General features: G+C 37.8%; 2 protein-coding genes across 2 annotated transcripts in view; one reads left to right on the top strand and one right to left on the bottom strand.

Annotated features, from left to right (window-relative positions):
• LOC120774640 overlaps nt 1-19,029 on the bottom strand; it is a 59,777-nt gene that overhangs the window by 23,096 nt on the left and 17,652 nt on the right. The gene's annotated exons all lie outside the window — the stretch shown is intronic.
• LOC120773781 lies at nt 12,574-15,740 on the top strand. The gene is made up of 2 exons (XM_040102870.1): nt 12,574-13,361; nt 13,454-15,740. Exons 1-2 carry the CDS (start codon nt 12,871-12,873, stop codon nt 14,988-14,990), a joined length of 2,028 nt encoding a protein of 675 aa, XP_039958804.1. The 5' UTR covers nt 12,574-12,870; the 3' UTR covers nt 14,991-15,740.

Raw genomic sequence — 19,029 nt, 5'->3', positions numbered from 1 at the left:
TAGAGTTCTTTATTTCGTTACCAAAAAATTTGTGCTAACAATAATACAGCAATGACATATTGTGTCATTGACACATGACACTAATAAATAGTATGAGCACTGACAAAAAAATTTCGTTCTACCCACTCTACTCTCATTTTTCGTTTTTACCTTCCAACGCTCACACTGTCACATCCACTGCACAAAGGACCTGTCCCACTAATCCGTTGAGTGCCTAATTTCGTGATGTTTTACGAAATGACCTCCTCTTCCAACCGCCCACTGCGACCATGCAGGACGGCGATCCTTGTTGTAAAGTTCAGAGTATCCCCCACTCGTTGGCAGCGTCAGTGAAGAGCTGTGTTGGTACTGTGTAAGCGACAACCGCAATACAATCAACTGCTGCTGCGGCACCGCCCCCATGCGCTTTCCGAATTAGTGCACAATCAGCACAAATTCACACGCGTAACGAGCTTGGCGGGAAAACGTTGCTGCTGAGTAGAGAAATACACACGTACGTACATATGTATGACGTTGCACGTAACATGTGCATGTGCAAACTTTATTAATTAGTGCACTTTTCCGCGCGAAACTTACAGCGCTCACATGCAAACAGACATGCATACAAATAAGCAGCGTAATGGAACCAGAAATCCGACAATGCAATAGCACCAAGTCTTGTTTGTCACAATGCTTAGTAGATTGGGAGAAGGTGTGCGCAAGTTGTCAAAAGTGATATTGTTGCACATACTCGCAGCAGCAGCATTGCATTAGCTTGGTAGCAACACAGCATACCATGTAAAGGGTCTAACTCCTTCTTTATGGTTAGATGTTGTTGTATGAATTATAATGCCTGCTTACATACATATGTGTGTCTATGTGGGTGTCATTGCGGCAAACAATTAGCGTAATTTCAATTTTGCTAAAAATTTCATAAACCACACGCCAGCCGAACAAACAATCGAATCCCGCACATACATACAAACATTGGTATGTTGTTATGGATACACTCTCTGACTGCTATACCACCTGCTCGCGGTCAATGAAGTTCTGTGCGAGTGTATAAATTTTTGACTTTCCGCCAAATTTTGCGAAACAAACAGCATAGGAAAGCAAAATATGCTATTGCATATTTTAACAATGTGTGTGTGTGTGTTTGCATGCCAGAATGTTTGGTCATGCGATTAGCGGTAATTCCCTATATTGTTAGCGAGGATTTGACGACACATGCCGAAGTGTAAATTTTGGTTCCAATAGCAAAAGCTGGCATTTGCCTCAAACCATTGTTTTAGCTTTGGCCATCCAATCAACTTAAAAAGCAATAAACAAATTAATGCCACGAATAGGATGATGTGCCTTACCGAATGTAAAACCTTTGTACAACATATAAGCGAAAATATAAGAATGAATGCAAAACTAATGCCTACATATGTACATATGTGTTAAAAACACCATAAGTGTGTTCGTATATGGGTATGCATTTACCGAGGCATGAGCAAATTGGATTGTTTATAGTAGGAGCAGCAGAGTGCCCGCAAAAAACGGGAGAAACACAATACTTTAACGTCGCAGTGAATAACACTTTGATGGTGTCGGAGATGATGTGAGTTTAGATGAAATTGTGCTGATTTTCACAGCGCAAATAGAATTTTTGAGTAACCTAAATGGATGATACTTTAGGCATTTTTTTGGTTTTAAGTCTGTTAAATTTAAATAAAATAACAGACTTTTATAAAAAAAAACAGTAAACAAATAAAACATATCGGTTAGTAGGTTGACTTTAATTATATACATATGTATATGCAGGGTTGCGAATTTTTTAATTCAAAAATTGAATTTTTATTTTCATGGATTAAAATTTCAATTTTCATATTTAAATAGTAGTACGCATGCGCGAACAATTTCGTTTTTAAACCTTAGTTTATGCTTGGGATCAACATTTTTTAAATTTTAATAACGTATTTGTGTTAAAAATATCATTTGTTTTCAACCCGGTATTTAAGATAAATATTTTTTTATTTTTTTTTTAAATCGTGTTTGGGATTACAAAATAAAAAAAAATTAATTTAAATAATTTTCTATGCATTATTTGCAAACCTTCTATGGAGCTTAACAGTGTGGCTTTAGACCTGGCAAATCAACAACTGACCAGATATTCACCATGCGCCAAATTTTGGAAAAGACCCGGGAAAAGAGAATCGACACGCACCAACTCTTCGTCGAATTCAAAGCTGCTTTTGACAGCACGAAAAGGAGCTGCCTTTACGCCGCGATGCCTGAATTTGGTATCCCCGTGAAACTTCTGCGGCTGTGTAAACTGACGTTGAGCAACACTAAAAGCTCCGTCAGGATCGGGAAGGACCTCTCCGAGTCGTTCGATACCAAACGAGATTTCACAAAAGGCCTCTCTCTTTCGTATGACTTTTTCAACCTGCTGCTGGAGAAAATAATTCCAGCTGCAGAACTTAATCGAACAGGTACAATCTTTTATAAGAGTGTACTGCTGCTGGCGTAACAATCTCGCCGTTAGTTCTGCTTTATCCAGAATGGATAAGGAAGCGAAGCAGATAGGTATGGCAATGAACGAGGGCAAGACGAAATATCTGCTGTCATCAAAGAAACAGTCATCGCACTCGCGACTTGGCTCCCACGTCACTGTTTACGGTCATAACTTCTAAGTCGTAGATAGCATAAGCAGCAACAAAAATATCAGCCACGAAATCCAACGCAGGATATCTCTTGCCAACAGGTGCTACTTCGGACTAAGTACGCAATTGAGAAGTAAAGTCCTCTCTCGACGAAGAAAAACAAAACTCTATAAGTCACTCATTATTCCCGTCCTGCTATATGGTGGACGATGACAACATCTGATGAGTCGACGTTACGAGTTTTCGAGTGAAATGTTTTGCGAAAGATTTATGGCCCTTTGCGCGTTGTCCACGGCGAATATTGCATTCGACGGAACGATGAGCTGCATGAGATATACGACGACATTGACATAGTTCACCGAATTAAAGGACAGCGGCTACGCTGGGTAGGTTATGTCGTCCGAATGGACGAAAACACTCCAGCTTTAAACGTATTCGACGCAATACCCGCCGGGAGAAGCTGAAGAAGAGGAAGACCTCCACTCCGTTGGAAAGGCCAGGTGGAGAAGGACCAGACTTCGCTTGGAATCTCCAATTGGCGCCACCTTGCGAAAAGAAGAAACGACTGGCTCGCTGTTGTTAACTCGGCTATAACCGTGTAAGCGGTTTCTAGGCCAGTAAAGAAGAAAAAGAATTTGCAAATCTGCTTATCAATATTTTTATTAATATTCCACGCTAAATGTTTTCGCGAAATCAACGAAATACTGATATCTTAGAAAGCTCATAGCAGCATTTATTGAAATGATATATATATGTATGTAAATATTCTTCCTCAGCTTAGCCGTAATACAAGTTTTTCGAAATACCCTATGCAACCATTTGTTATGAAAATTACGATAGAGTATTTCGATCTACGTAAGTTTACTTTCGACACAATTTTAAGCTATTCTCACGTTATACGTCTTAAATGTTCCCGAAAATACTACTAGGACTATTATACAAAGTGCGTTCCAAAGTAAACAGGACATTTTGAATCTAGCGCCCCCCGGTGGCGCCATCTATATGTCGACTGGTGCGTTAGAATCTGATCTTTATCGACTGTCCAGTGAGAATTTCATGACATTGTATCGATCGGAAGTGAAGTTATTGCGTTTTAAGTGTCAGTATGTTTGTGTTATCGGTGCGAAAATGAGCTTCGAACAAAGAGCCAACTTTCAATTTCGTTTTAAAATTGGTAAAACTTTTACCGAAACGTTTCAATTGATGAAACAAGTTTATGGCGATGATTGCCTATCCGGTAGCAGAGTGCACGAATCAAAATGCGTGATCAGCGGGAATTCCATCGAAACTGTGCGTGAATTCATCAAAAATCAGCCGAAATCATCATTGAAATTCATGGAAATCGAATTGAGCATCTCCAGAACATCGATTTATCGCATTTTGACCGAACATTGGGGCTTACGAAAGGTCTCTGTACGGTTTGTTCCGCACAAATTGACTGAAGACCAAAAATTGCTCAGAATCCAACATTCGAAGGACGTCATTAAATAGGTCAAAAAGGACAAAACCTTCCTTTACAGTATTGTGACTGGTGATGAAGCGTGGTGTTTTCAATATGATCCCGAAACGAAATGCCAGAGTGCTGAACGGAAGGCACCGGACGTGCCGAAACCCAAAAATTCGCGCATGGAGCAGCCAAAAGTGAAAACAATGTTGATTTGTTTTATGATTCCAAGGGTATTGTCCACAAAGAATTTGTTCCACCTGGCCCAAAACGGTAATGCGGTATTATACCTTGTATGTTTGAAGCGTTTGGTGCGCCGTATTCGACGTGTTCGGCCCGAATATCGCGAAGATGAAGGTTGGCGTTTGTTGCACGATAATGCGCCGTCTCATCGATCGACGCATGTGACCGATTACTTGACCAAAAATCACATTTTAACCATTAACCCCCGCATTCACCTGATATGGCACCGTGCGACTTCTTCCTTTCCGGAAAAATGCATTTGCCCATGAAAGGAAAGAGTTATGGTAAAGGCTTGCAGCGGCCATACCGGCCAACTAGCTAAAGCACTCGTTCGACATGCTTTTGGACCGTGCAAAAAGCTGTATTGAAGCAGAAGGCGACTATTTTATATAAAATAAATTGATTTTGCCGAAAAAACCATTTGTTCTGTGTTTTTTTTAAGTCCTGTTTACTTTGGAACGCACCTTGTACTATACGTCTAATTCAATTAAAACTTAATTTTTGTTTTATACATGACTTTTTAGACAGACTGTTTTTTGCCTGATGTTTTAACTAACAATTAAGTATTATTCATACGCCGTGTTGCACAAAAAACTTTTGAAACTAATTCCAAAACATTGGACAGCAAATAGATTTGAGTTCATACTTCTTGTCAAAATTAGCATATAAAATGTTTAAAAATATTTATTTTCTTACACAGTTTTTAGAATTCGTCAGGATGCATTTATTGTATAACCGACCAACTTAGAGGTAGGTGAAACATTAATTACTTATTTTGGCTATCAAATATGGGCAAATGCTCACTCAACACCCAGTATTAGCGGCACTTATTTGTTTTTTTTTTTACATACATATATGATTGTATTGTAGTACCGTAAGAACAGTTTATTTAGAATACATGTTGGGAACACACCACATTGGTTATTAATGTTAACCGTCAATTATATTTTAATTGTCATAAAAGCTTTCACCTCAGCGACGCAACAATATAAAGTTACATACAAACACTAGTGACAATACATATGTACATATAGATACATATTACATAAACCAGATAAATAATTTTTCAGCTAGATTGATCCACCAGAAGCATCTAGCAACACATTCATATTCAATACTTTGTATACATGTTCTCATATACATATCATACATACCATATTCACACACAAGTAAAATACCGAGCATGACTGACTGTGAACCTCTCTCCAACGTCCAACAATTTGCACTTTAACCGAAAACGTATGCTATGCCCCCAGCATGAAGCAGAAGCCTGTTGCCGTGCTTGTTTAGCCTTTTGGAAAATGAAAAGTATACTGCATATGTGGAGCGGGTAAGTGCAGGGTTTTTGTTGTCAGCGGATAGTGCAAACATTTAAATCCAATGGGATGAACCAATTCTGTGTTGCGTTGTTTCGCAGAGCATGTGTGTATGGTTTGTTGTATTTAATGTTGTAAATATGTAAGGTTTGTACGAATATATTGGTGTTTTTATATTAGGACTGACAGAGGAGTCATAAAAAATGCAAAATATTTCAGCAATTATTAATAAAGTGGACAATATTTGGAAATCGTCATGAAAATGTGAACGCAGTCTGTTATATAATATTACATAACACATTATGCGCCTTATGAGTGTGTGAGTAAAGTAATATACAAGAAAAAGCATTAACTTCCTTGCACCGATGCTGTGATACCCCTCACAAATACCAAAGATTCAAGCACTTGAATTAGTTTGTTCAGTTTGTTTGGCAGAAATTTGCTTTAGTGATTCGTTCTGTAAAATTTCTTCAGGATAGCAGCGTTGTCTCAGATAATAACTAATGCCAAATTTTGTGAAGATATATTTTCAAGTAAAAAATCTTTCATAAAAGAACTTAATTTTGATAGTTTAGTGTGTATGGCAGCTGTCAACATTTCGCTGATTTGCTCCCACGCACCGACGGTAGAGAAGGACGATGTGACCAAAGATGCCCTTTATGAGAGCTACCCTTACCACTATGTCAAAATCGTGTTTGGCGGCTTTAACGCCAGGATGGGCAAGGAAAGTATCTCTGGCGCAACAGTCGGTAAATTCAGCATCCACGAAGAAACATCCCCAAATGGGTTGTGGCTGATCGACTTCGCCGGGGCCCGAAATATGGTTATCTGCAGTACTAGATTTCAGCATAAGAAAATACATCAAGCTACCTGGCTGTCTCCCGATCGAAAAGCCACCAACCAGATCGATCATGTTGTGATAGATAGAAGACAAGTCTCCAGTATTCTAGACGTGCGTACGCTTCGAGGTCCTAACATCGACTCGGACCACTATCTTGTTGCAGCCAAGATTCGAACCTGCCTCTGTGCAGCAAAAACGAACATCAACCAACACAACGTTCGACTTCGAGAAGCTGCAATCCCAACCAAGGAGCTGAACTAGCGGCTGATACCTAGAGCATACTAAAATTATGGAGGGAACACTTCTCCAGCCCACTGAATGACAGTGACAGCATAACGTTAGGAGAAGGCGAACCCGATTCCCCAATCGATGACGATGGAGCAAACATTCCATTGCCCGACCATGAAGAAGTTCGAATAGCAATTACCCGCCTGAAGAACAACAAAGCGGCGGGGACTGATGGATTACCGACCGAGCTATTCAAACACGACGGCGAAGATCTGATAAGGAGCATGCATCAGTTTCTTTGTAAAATATGGTCGGACGAAAGCATGTCCAACGATTGGAATTAAAGTGTGCTCTGCCCAATCCACAAAAAGGGAGACCCCACAATCTGCGCCAATTACCGTGGGATTATCAGTGTGGCTTTAGACCTGGCAAATCAACAACTGACCAGATATTCACCATGCGCCAAATTTTGGAAAAGACCCGTAAAAAGAGAATCGACACTCACCACCTCTTCGTCGATTTCAAAGCTGCTTTTGACAGCACGAAAAGGAGCTGCCTTTATGCCGCGATGTCTGAATTTGGAATGCCCGCAAAACTAATACGGCTGTGTAAACTGACGTTGAGCACATTTGAAACGTTTCGGTAAAAGTTTTACCAATTTTAAAACGAAATTGAATGTTGGCTCTTTGTGCGAAGCTCATTTTCGTACCGATAACACAAACATACTGACACTTAAAACGCAATAACTTCACTTCCGATCGATAAAATGTCATGAAATTCTCACAAGATAGCAAATTCTTACGAACCAGTCGACGATGACGCCACCGGGGGGCGCTAGATTCAAAAGTCCTGTTTACTTTGGAACGCGCCTTGTATGTAACTTGTTTGCGAGTGTCAAATGCCGTAATTTAGATATTTTTGCAGCGGACGTAAAAATATATACAAATTATTATAGTATAATACTCTGTTGAAATATATTTTAATTTTTGTTGTAGAAAAATATTTCAATATATCTATATATTTTTTCATATATGTAGTCATTTTAAAAAACTATTTTTTTTAATGTAATGAAGGGAATCATTGCGAGCGAAGCCGCGGATTATACTAGTTTAATATTAGCGGATTCATATAGTCTCACAAAGTTATAACGATCCGAAAACATAACGTTGAGAATTTTAATTGAGTAAACTAATTTTTGTATGTCCTCCAACAAAAAACTTATTCAAAAAGTTTAAAAATTCATTGAAAGAGTGTAAAAATGTATGATTAAGTATAACTATATATTACACATTAGAAAGACTTTATAAAATTTTTTACTAATTTTTATTTAATTGTTATGCAAGTTTTATGAAAAACTCTGCAACCGCTTGGGTCAGACCAATATTTGTCTTTGAAAGCTAAAAAATGTCACCCAAAGAGAATGACCTCGTATGCCACAAACCAACAACATGTTAAAGTTGCGACAGTAAGAGTATCATAGTTGCAATTATACTGGCCATGGTTGACAGACGAACCGACGTTGCCGGATGTTGCAACTGCAATCACATTTTTCACAGAATTCACTCAACCTCAATCCGACTACTTCCTGCCACTTCTTGGTGCAACTGGCACTTCGCTACAGCCTTGCTCTTGGTCACCTACCCGAAAACTCACGGGTTGTTTCGCCATGAGCAATATTTTTGCATTTTGTATGCGAGCTTATTATTTATTAAAAACACCAGTGTTGCCGTTATGTAGAGCGGTGCCCGCGCAATAATTCACTTGAGTGATGGGGCGGTAAGAGGACGCTGAGAGCCGCCAAGGCTGAGCGCAGTAGCGCAGTTAACTCCACTGATTGCTTCAATTAACCAAGCAGCCAAGCAAACAACCGACAAGCCGAACACTAACGACCGCGCATGACAATTGTAAAATATTAAAACTTGTGTTCAATATATAATTTACGAATATTGGCAATTTTAATTAATTTTCACACATGATTGAAATTAAATTAAATAAATAAAAACAATAACAGAAATGCTGGTCCCGCAGTCTGGCGCACAGGACGAAGAATTTGTGATAATACACATAGTATGCATGCCCAAAGAGCGGCAAGTGGGGCAGCCAAACGAAAAAAATTAATGAATGCAGCAATATGAAAAAACACAACACTTTCGCACATAAGGATTATTATCCTATACATATACTCACATATTTGTGTACATATATGTACATACATACATATACGAGTCTACTGTGTTGTTTGTGCAACATGTTAATGGAATTTTGAGGTTTTTCGTCATTTGAATATTATTAACTGTATTTCCCTACGATTACATACATATATGTAACTGCGAATAATCAGGTCACACATGAACACATGTTCAGAAGACATATTAATTCGCTCGTTTTATACCAATAAAGTCTGTGCTTAAATGTATGCTTTGGCATTTTGGTTGCATTTTCTGCTGACTTGGCGAAATACACGGGCAGTTTTGATTGAATATTATTCATAATCGATTTAATTAAACCCGATTGACAGCGAAAAGCCATTAAAACTGACAACAGACAACAGTGGAGCTGAGTATGACGACAAAATTATATTGCAGATTTTTTGTTTGTTGCAAAATTTTTAATAAAAACTGTGCATTATAGGAAACAAGAATTCAAATTCAAACATTTAATAAATGTTAATTTAAAAACATATAGCTAAATGTTGTTTTATTGAAAACTAGATGGTTTACTAATGAATCGTTATTTTACTTAAGACAAGGCAGGTCTTTATCAGAGGAATGTCTTAATAACATAATTTTTAGAGTTTTTCAAAAAAGAAAGTTTTTAAAATAAGAATTCCCTAATTGATTAAGGGGTCAGTAGGGTAATCTGGCCCGTTTTTTGACTTTTTTCATAGAAATTTTTATTCTACAATAGAACTTTTTTCACATATCAAAATGTATATCGTGGAGTGTATAAACAAATTTTTTCGAAATTTTTTGATGACATCTTCTCATGTTTGGATCATCTGAAACACAAAAACCCAATTTATTCTTAATAAGTACGTGAATGGTTATCGTCCCTACTAGAATCTTGAAAAATGTTAATAAATAAAAAAGTAATTAACATTTTTTTTTTAATTTTTCCCTATTTTTTTTTACATAAATTTTGTCGTAACATTGTCAATAAATTATAAAAAATATAGGGACAATAGCCAGACGTTTTGTGAATATTAAAAAAAATTATGCAAATCGGTTGAGTAGTTCGACCAGAATCAGGTCCGCCAATTTAAAACAGTGTGTTTTGAGAAAAACGCGCTTAAAGTTTGAGGTGTGCACGCCGAGCGCTCCGAACGTCGAGCGGTATTATTATTTTTGAGCCCTTTTCAAAATCTTCCAATGGTAAAGTAGGTTTCTACATTAATTCTAAGGGTATAAGGGAAAAGAAAAAATATTTATAAAAAAAACCCTGTACGGACTATTTTGGTTTTGAACATGTTTTTTTCCAATTATTTGAATCGAATTTTAGGTTAAGCAGAGCAGACAACAAACACTACCAATTTTGGTCATGCTAATGGTAAATTAGTTGAATAAAAGCCATAATATTTATACACATGTAGATAACTAAACCAGATAAGACTATTTGAGCTGTCAAATGGGCATGTAAAAGACTAATTTACAAAATATCAAGGATATGTGCATATGACAGTTTTTAAACTCACTGAAACCAACAAATAAAACGTAAACCAACCGTTGAAGAGAAGAAATTCGCTCACATTCTGTCAAGCAATACAAACAAACCAAACCTCAGGCCACAGCAAACGGTAATTAATCAACTCAAATTGATACAAATCACTTGTAAACACAACAAAGAACGAAGGTAAATAGGAATGATGAAAAAATGCGCACACATACATTCATACATAAGTGATAGAACTAGATTTATTTTGAAAAAGAAATAGTAAGTTCCGCAAGGACCCCACAAAGGTTGCGTTAGTCGCAATCGAAAATGCATAAGCATATAGCCACTCATACGAGCATAAACGAAAACAAAAAATAAATTTACAACAAATCCAATCACACAGACTATGCAAGCCTGGTATCGTGCCATCAAACTACTTCGATAAGCCGTTTTAGACATTGACACCGATAAACATACAAGCACATTTGCAGCTTGGCTCGATAAGCGATTTTCGATTGCGCACAACAATTCAATTAAGGCAATTGAAAAGCATATCCTCGCCATAGCACTAAGAAACAAGCGCCACACAGAAAGAATCGAAGTGGCAGCAAAAATCTATGTATGTTGCATGACCCACGGCGTTTAACGCACGCTACGAAAAAAATTGCGCGCTCACGCTAATTGGCCAAATGAAAGCACGACACAACACAACAGAGGGCAACAAGGGAGCATAAAAATCTTTGTTGACAAGAGCCGAAAAGTATGCGTTGCAGAAGTTCAGACAAAAATAAGGTGTATGCACACAACCTTCTATTTGTATATACGACGATATACAGCAAAATAGTAAGCTGCGCTAGTGATGTATGGGAAGGTTGGGGTAGAAATCGACAAATCGTCACATCACAGATTGCAGTTGAATGATTATATGCAAATTGGATTAAAGTGATGCAGTTATTTAAGGCAATTAAAAGTAAACAAACTAACTCTGCGTACGTAGTGCGCACTCGAACGAGGAGAAAGCATGCATACTAAATGGTGGTGGATGCAGCGAGAGCTCAGTGCACATGCTCAGCCCTAAGCGATAGCAAAAAATGAGAACACTTAAAATAAACAGAGAGAGAAGAGTATATTTTGGTGCAAAAGCATGGGTAACAAAAAATGGTTGGGTATTCACAATAAAGTCAAAGAAGGAAAAAGCTTGTTTTGTGTTAGCAAAAATTTAAAAATCCATTTCATAAAATGTTTTGTTTAAGGTGCAATAACCTAGCCTAAAAAATTCTCCTTTAAGTAATTTTTGTGGTTAAGATTCAATATCATTCAACATTACATAACATAACATTGTTATGTGTAAGGTTTAATATCATTCAAAAATTCGTCTCAAAGTCAAAGTAAACTCTCTAAATAATTTATAATAAATTAATTTGCACATATTTCAGTGAAAATTATTTAAAAAAAAAACTTGTAAGTATTTGTAGTTTCACTTTTACTGTTTCATTCAAACTGACACTTTCTCTATTTTCATTTGACGACGGCACTTTTACAAGCACCATTACGACTTCTCTTACAACTAAAACAGTTTTGAATTATGAAGTTTCTATACATTCAGGTAATAGATTTATATTAGTACTTAACTTTAAGAAGGAAACATTTAAACATAAAATAACCGACCGATTCCGACCACCCCATAGTCAAATATTCTCTCATAAACTCAGCTTGGAATCACTCAACAGACGCTTTCCAATGCCACTCATTCGGCAACGGCTCTCTGTTTACATAGAAGAAACATTGCTCACCCGCAGGCACATTGCCGCACTTGTGTGTACATATGTATGTATATCTTTAGCGATAGACTGCAGTTAATCCCACAAATTGGTCGAAAATATTGAAATCTGCATTCGCGCAAATATATACTTTTGGGAATGAAATGAGTCGTGGCTGCTGAGCAGAAGGTTTGTGAGTAAAAGTCGTGTGCTTATATCTACGTAAATGTGTTTGTGTGCTGTCGTCGCTTAGCATTGTGGAAACCAAAAGAGACACCAATTATAACAGTAAAATATGCGTACTGGCACTGCTACACAAGCACACACACATATTTACAAACACGCACACAACACAAAAGGACGAAAGACTGCACGAATGACTACCGACAGACCGACCAACAGCTGAACGACTGCATGCATGATGATGATCAACTACACTGCCGGTCAAACAGCCCGCCATATGGGCAGGAAGCTTCTTTGTACGCCTGAATGTATGCTTCACTCCATGGGCTATAAATACGCGCGCGCAATTACGGTCATAAATCAGTTTAAAAGAAATTTCGAACGCGTGAGGTACTAGAGTAATAGAGACAGCTGAGACAGAAGAAACAATTTAACTTCAACTAATTGCTCAATTAAAATTTGCATAAATAACATTATAAGCACTGAAGGATTAAAAAACATGTTTTAAATATATTTTTCCTGCACTCATATTTCTCCACGACACACAAAGGGATTACGTGTGCTTGTTGATGAGAATATGTTCACTAATTGGTTAACGGGAACGACTGGTTCAAAAAGTGGCACTGGTAACGGCGGCACACCAACGGCTAGCAGCAACGTTAATAATGGCAATACAGTTTCGGTAAATGCAGAGCCTGTTATGCTGCCGATTGGTACTGTCGCTGCAGCTGCTGGATCTGTGGCGTCTAGCATTATGTCCACGCCGCCTGATGTAGTGCTCGAAGTAGGTCCAGCCGGTCCGACCAGCGTACGCTTTGTAGCACACAGTATAGTGTTGGGCATGCACAGCGGTTATTTGCGCTCTGCAATTCGTCTGGAGGAGAATGCGGCCATTGTTGGCGCGGGCAATGAGTTAGTTTTATATCTGGGCAATGTGACCGCAGAGCAATTCGGCCCATTGCTCACCTATATGTATACCGGATATTTAGATTTGAGTGTGGAAAATATATTTGGTGTGCTTCTGGCTACACATGTACTTCATATGCCACGTGCATTAGAAATTTGTCGGTAAGTAGTGCAACGATGGGTTACCTTATGCGAAAAAAGCTTCCAGTTAGAAAATTAAGTGTTTAATGCAATATTTATTTTTTATTTTATAGTTCCTTTTTAGCACGAGCTCAGTCCGAAGGCTATTTAGCGAGCAATCCTTTGGCCGCCCAATTATCAAGTGCTGCAAACTCAAGTTCGAAGGTCATACGTCCCATACCCAGTAAGGCTACACTCCCGAATTTCGGTTTCGTACCCCTCGTCGCGACACATCAGCTTCAACAGTCCCAAACTGCCATAGCATCCAATAACAGCCAAAACTTCAAGCAGTTACCACAAGTATACGAGAACTCTCCCGCACTGGCTGTACGCAACCGTTGTGGTATATTACGTCCACCGAGCAGCAAAGAAATTGACATTGACCAAACATCGCCTATGCAACAAGCGGATGTTGACGACGATGACGAAGACGTTGAAGTCTTCATCGACAACAACACAGAGTCTGATGCAGACGGTGAACTGGACTGCACCATTTCAGTGACTTCGCACTCTTCTCAGCGCGATAAAGACACGGCTGACAGAAAGCACGAGTCTAGCGACAACAAAGTGGAGCATGAAATTATCTTAACAGTTGCTGAAGCGCCAGTTACGCTAGCTAAAGCGCGCACCGAACGCGACAAGGAAATAGCGCGTAACAAGTCAAATGCATCGCTTAACGATGGAATAACCGCAAACAACACAAACAAACGTGATCGACGCAAGCACACACGTACATATCACAAGTCAGGAAGCTCTCGCGTGTCTGGTCTACAAGTTGCCAACGCTCCCATACCCGCTTCTCAACTTGATAACAACGAAAGCTCGAAAGTAATCATTGATGTCGCGAGCTGTGATGGCCCAGTGCGTTTCAGACGCATACTCAACACAGCATACGGTCACAAGCCGGAGGACTATGCGGTAATGCCAGAGCGAACTCAACAAAGCGTTTCTCTTTCCTTTCACCAACAAATGGCAAAAGCGATCAGTCAGCACAGACAACTCGCCACGGCCAATGAAGAATCCGAAAATAGTGAATCCAGCGGCGGTGCTGGAAATATTGCGAGTGTTAGTGTTGCTGGTACTGGCAATGGGAAGCACAATAAGAACGCTAACAACGAGATTTATGTATGTGTCTATTGTAAACACACGTTTAAATCACAATATTGCTACCAGAAGCACGCGAAGCGGCATCTCAATCCGCTCAGTCTCAATTGTGCGGCAGCCGCTTCAGCTGCCACCAATCTCGGAGCCGCAACAGACACCGGTGACAAAGCAACACCATCAGCTAAGTCTACACCATGTGCTGGTGCTGGTTACGATTTAACTGGTGGCGCTGGTATTCCAGTACGGATTGCGACAAATAAACAAGGCGCATGCGAGTTGCTACGCCGCGAAGTGCGTCCGCTGGACATGAATGTGCAATACTACCCATGTAAAACATGTGGCAGCAAATTTCCCAGCTATTATTTCGTCCACAAACACCGGAAGATGTGTCATGCCGAAGAGGAGGCCGCAGCCGCGGCAGAGGCCACGAGCAAACGCGAAAACGGTAATGGGAATGGCGGCGGTGAGAGTAAGCGTGAAAAATCGCCAGAGGTCCCTATGGATTAATATCAACATGTATACAAAGATTCGGGAAAAATATTTCATAATGTAAATATCTGCTGACTAAAAATCAATCAAAATAGCAACGAAATTGGTTGTTGCAGTTATTTATAAGACTATAATAAATGCTAAGCAAAGATCTAAAAAAGGGCAATGTACGAATTTAATTAGCAATTTAAGTAATTAACAAAAAGTGTAATTAAACTTAATTTAGCACAAGTTAAATAAAATATGAAAAATATGTGGAAAAAGGCACTTACAAATGGAATAATACGAACAAAGTAGTTAAACAGCTTAAAAAAAAGTAGTACATTTGCGTTCAAGAGAGGACGCTAATGAATATTGCAATAATATTTGAAATTAATTAAATACTTATTTGCGCTATGCAAATAATTAATGGTGAAAAAGAGTGTGAAAAGAAAAGCATACAATTTGAATAAGAAGACCCTAGCGAAGGTGAAGGGATCAGATATTAGTCAATTGTTCAAATAAACTTGAAATAAGAGCTAAATGAACCTGAATCAACGAAAAATATTTGCTCTTGTACTCCTTACACAGCGCTCCTATATAATTAATACTCATTACCGCGCCACAATGTGCATGAAAGGCCAATGAAGCTGCATACGGAACATAAATATTTGCATAAATTATGGCATCATAAAAATTGTATCCGTTAATTGGGGATTATTGAGCAGTTGAATGAAAAGAAGAAAAAAGGTGAGCTTCGGTTGCACCGAACTTAAATTACGCTTCACAAAAAAAATTATACATACAAGAAAATGATTTTTATAGTTCAGTTTGTATGGCAGTTATATGCTACAGTGGTCCGATCTGAAAATTTTCTTCAAAATTGATGTGGCGCTGCCTTGAACAATAATTCACGCCAAATTTCGTAGATATCTTTACAAATATAAACATTTTCCATACAAGAACTTGCTGAGTGATCGCAATTTGTAGGCGACTTATTTTGTAGTAATCGGATATCGGCAGTTCCCACAAATAAGTAGCTTCTTGGGGAGAAAAAGATGTGTGTAAAATTTCAGATCGATATCTCAAAAACTGAGGGACTACTTCACGTAATCAACTCAATTCGTCACGCTGATCATTTATATATTAAATTATATTAAAAATATTAAATTTTTGTTTTCGTTCGTAATTTATTGGACAGGTACTGTACATTGTGTTACAAAAAAGCACCCGGAAATTGTATTTAAATTTCCCGGGTAAATAATATTTCAAAAAAAATCTATTTTGCTAAGTTGGTAGGACTGCCCTTAATTGTTATGCCAAATATGAGCGCGAACTGTCAACCAGTTTGATTACAGAAGCTGCTTAACTTGCATTGCAGTTTTTACGATGGATAACAATATCGAACCAAGAATTTGTCTCAAATTTTGTATTTCTAACCAAATATCGTGTGCGGAATAGTTGCGAATGATAGAATTACGAATTAGCCTTACGATGACTCAGTTTTAACAAAAACACAAGCCCAGAAGCCTTCAAAGACGGTCGAGAGATCGTTGAAACGCGTTCTTGCTCGACTCGTCCCGATAAAGCTGAATCATTTTTTTCAAAAAGAGTGCGGTTCTGACCAAAAAGTGTTTCGAGGACTAGAAAAATCGTTGGCATAAGTGTATCTGGTTGGGATTACTTTGAAGGTGACAGAATAAATATTGATGAATAATTAAATATTTTGAATTTTATTTACAATTTTTTGTCACAATGTATGTATATGTAATACTATGTTCGGACCGACATTGAAAACATTTTGAAAACACATTTGTATGTTGTGGAATCTAAGTCGTTCGGACCGACAATGTGTGTTTTCGATGAGTTTTCACTGACAACTATCAATAGCGGCATTCTTTCTCTTGCTCTTGCAAGATTGCACGATGACACAAAATGCAAAAATCCTATACCGAAATATGCAAGGCCAAGAGAGCACCGATTGCAGAATCTAATGATATATGACGGCACGAAAATAAACGTGGGGTTTGGTCTGACATATTTATAGTCATAGCAAATAATTTTCTGCGTGTGTTTGTTGTTGTGCCGTTGCACCAAGTGGAAAATTCTGCGATTTCTGCACCATGCAAGGTTTTGCAAGAGCAAGAGAATCCCCCTAATATGAGAATATCAAGCGACAGCTGTTTTTGTATATGTAATGTAAGCAAATATCAAGTGACAATTTAGGGCCGGCAAAATATGCCTTCCAAAAACATCGATTAAACTAGAGCAGGCACCGATTATAATGAGAGGAATGTAAGTTTTCAAGTAGTTTTCAGCGAAAACTGTGTTTTCGTTTGACAAATTTTACATGGACGAAAACACAAATTTTCGTGCGAAAACCAGTTTTTCCCACGAAAACATGTTTTCGTTGTCGGTCCGAACATGGTATAAGCTATAATATTATATATTGAAAACATTTTCATTTAAGACATCTTCTAAAGACACTTGCTTCAATTATTATAAACTTTTGTTTATATCATTTTAATATTATTTATAAAAAGTCCTAATTAATCTATTGTTTGAGCTAAGCTGCATTTCAGTAAAATATTTCAAATATATTATTTTATTTCTCATTAAAATTTAATTTACTATCTTTAACTCTATTTTTTCCAAAAAGCACTGATCCCTTTATTGCAATTACTAAAAATAATTAATTTACCGTAAAGAATGCAGTACATGCAAAAATTATATAATTAAGTTTCAGAGAAAATTAAATTTTGCATTGTTTTCAATTTTCAGCAGTTAAGAACCACTTACAAAAAAGCTAATCAATAAAAATAAAAAATAACACTGGTAAACACTGTTTTTGACACATGAACTTTGTTATGATTTTTATTTATGTTGGTGTACCCTCATTAAAAATATATAACAGTTTAGTTTCTATCACATCCAGTTTTCTTGTGACAGCTACATACATATTCAATTCTGACCTCAAATACGTTTCTTTGTTTACATAACTGCACTTAGTCGACTGTGTAACTATTGTGTTTGCTCAATTACATTTTATTAGATTAGACATTAGATCGTAAATATGCCACGAAAGTGTTTGAACAACCCGGACAATTTTACATCTCAGCGTCGAAATTTCACATCACTAATTGAACAGTGCTATTTGGACTATTTTGGTTTTCCTGTGAGGAATCAAGACAAATCCTGGGTTCCACATAAATGTTGTGTAACGTGTGTAGGTTGGGCTAAACAAGAACTTAGACATTTGTCATTTGCTATACCAATGATTTGGACGGAACCAAAGGACCATGTAAGTGATTGTTACTTTTGTTTGACTCAAACAAAAGGTATTACTACCAAATCCAAACATACTATCCAGTATCCAAACTTGTCTTCGGCCAAGAGACCCATCCTACATAGTGCCGAACTGCCTTTGCCGATGCGTCCAAATCGATCAAAAAGTGAGAATTCTAGTCCGGAATTTGTTCTCAGACAGCATAATGAGGTATCTGAAGATAGTGACTCAAGTTATGAACCGTCAACTTCAAAAGAACCGCACTTATTGACACAACGTGATTTAAACGATTTTGTACGTGATTTCAATCTGTCTAAAAAACAGGCTGAGCTTTTGGTGTCTAGATTAAACGACTGGAATTTACTTTCTCGTGGTACAAAGATTTCTTATTTTCGACGTCGTGACAATGAACCTTAAAAAAAAACCTTACTTTTCTGAAGGAGCTGATTTAGTCTATTGTAATAACGTTCCTGTTGTGATGAATTTATTAAATTTCGAATATGATCCAAGTCACTGGCGACTGTTTATTGACTCTTCAAAAACTAGTTTGAAAGCAGTGTTACTGCATAACGGAAACAAACTTCCTTCAGTGCCGATTGCTCATGGTTCTAATATGAAAGAGACTTACGAAAATATGAGATTTATACTTGAAATAATTGAATAGAGTAAACACGCTTGGCAAATTTGTGGTGATTTTAAAGTCATTGCACTTTTACTTGGACTACCGCTTGGTTATATGAAATTTTGCTGTTTTATTTGTGAATAGGACAGTAGAGACAGAAAGTCACTATG

Source organism: Bactrocera tryoni, chromosome 4, assembly GCF_016617805.1.
Source record: "Bactrocera tryoni isolate S06 chromosome 4, CSIRO_BtryS06_freeze2, whole genome shotgun sequence".
NCBI lineage: Eukaryota > Metazoa > Arthropoda > Insecta > Diptera > Tephritidae > Bactrocera > Bactrocera tryoni.
Note: the sequence above shows the minus strand (reverse complement) of the source record. Positions and strands in the feature narration are given on the sequence as shown.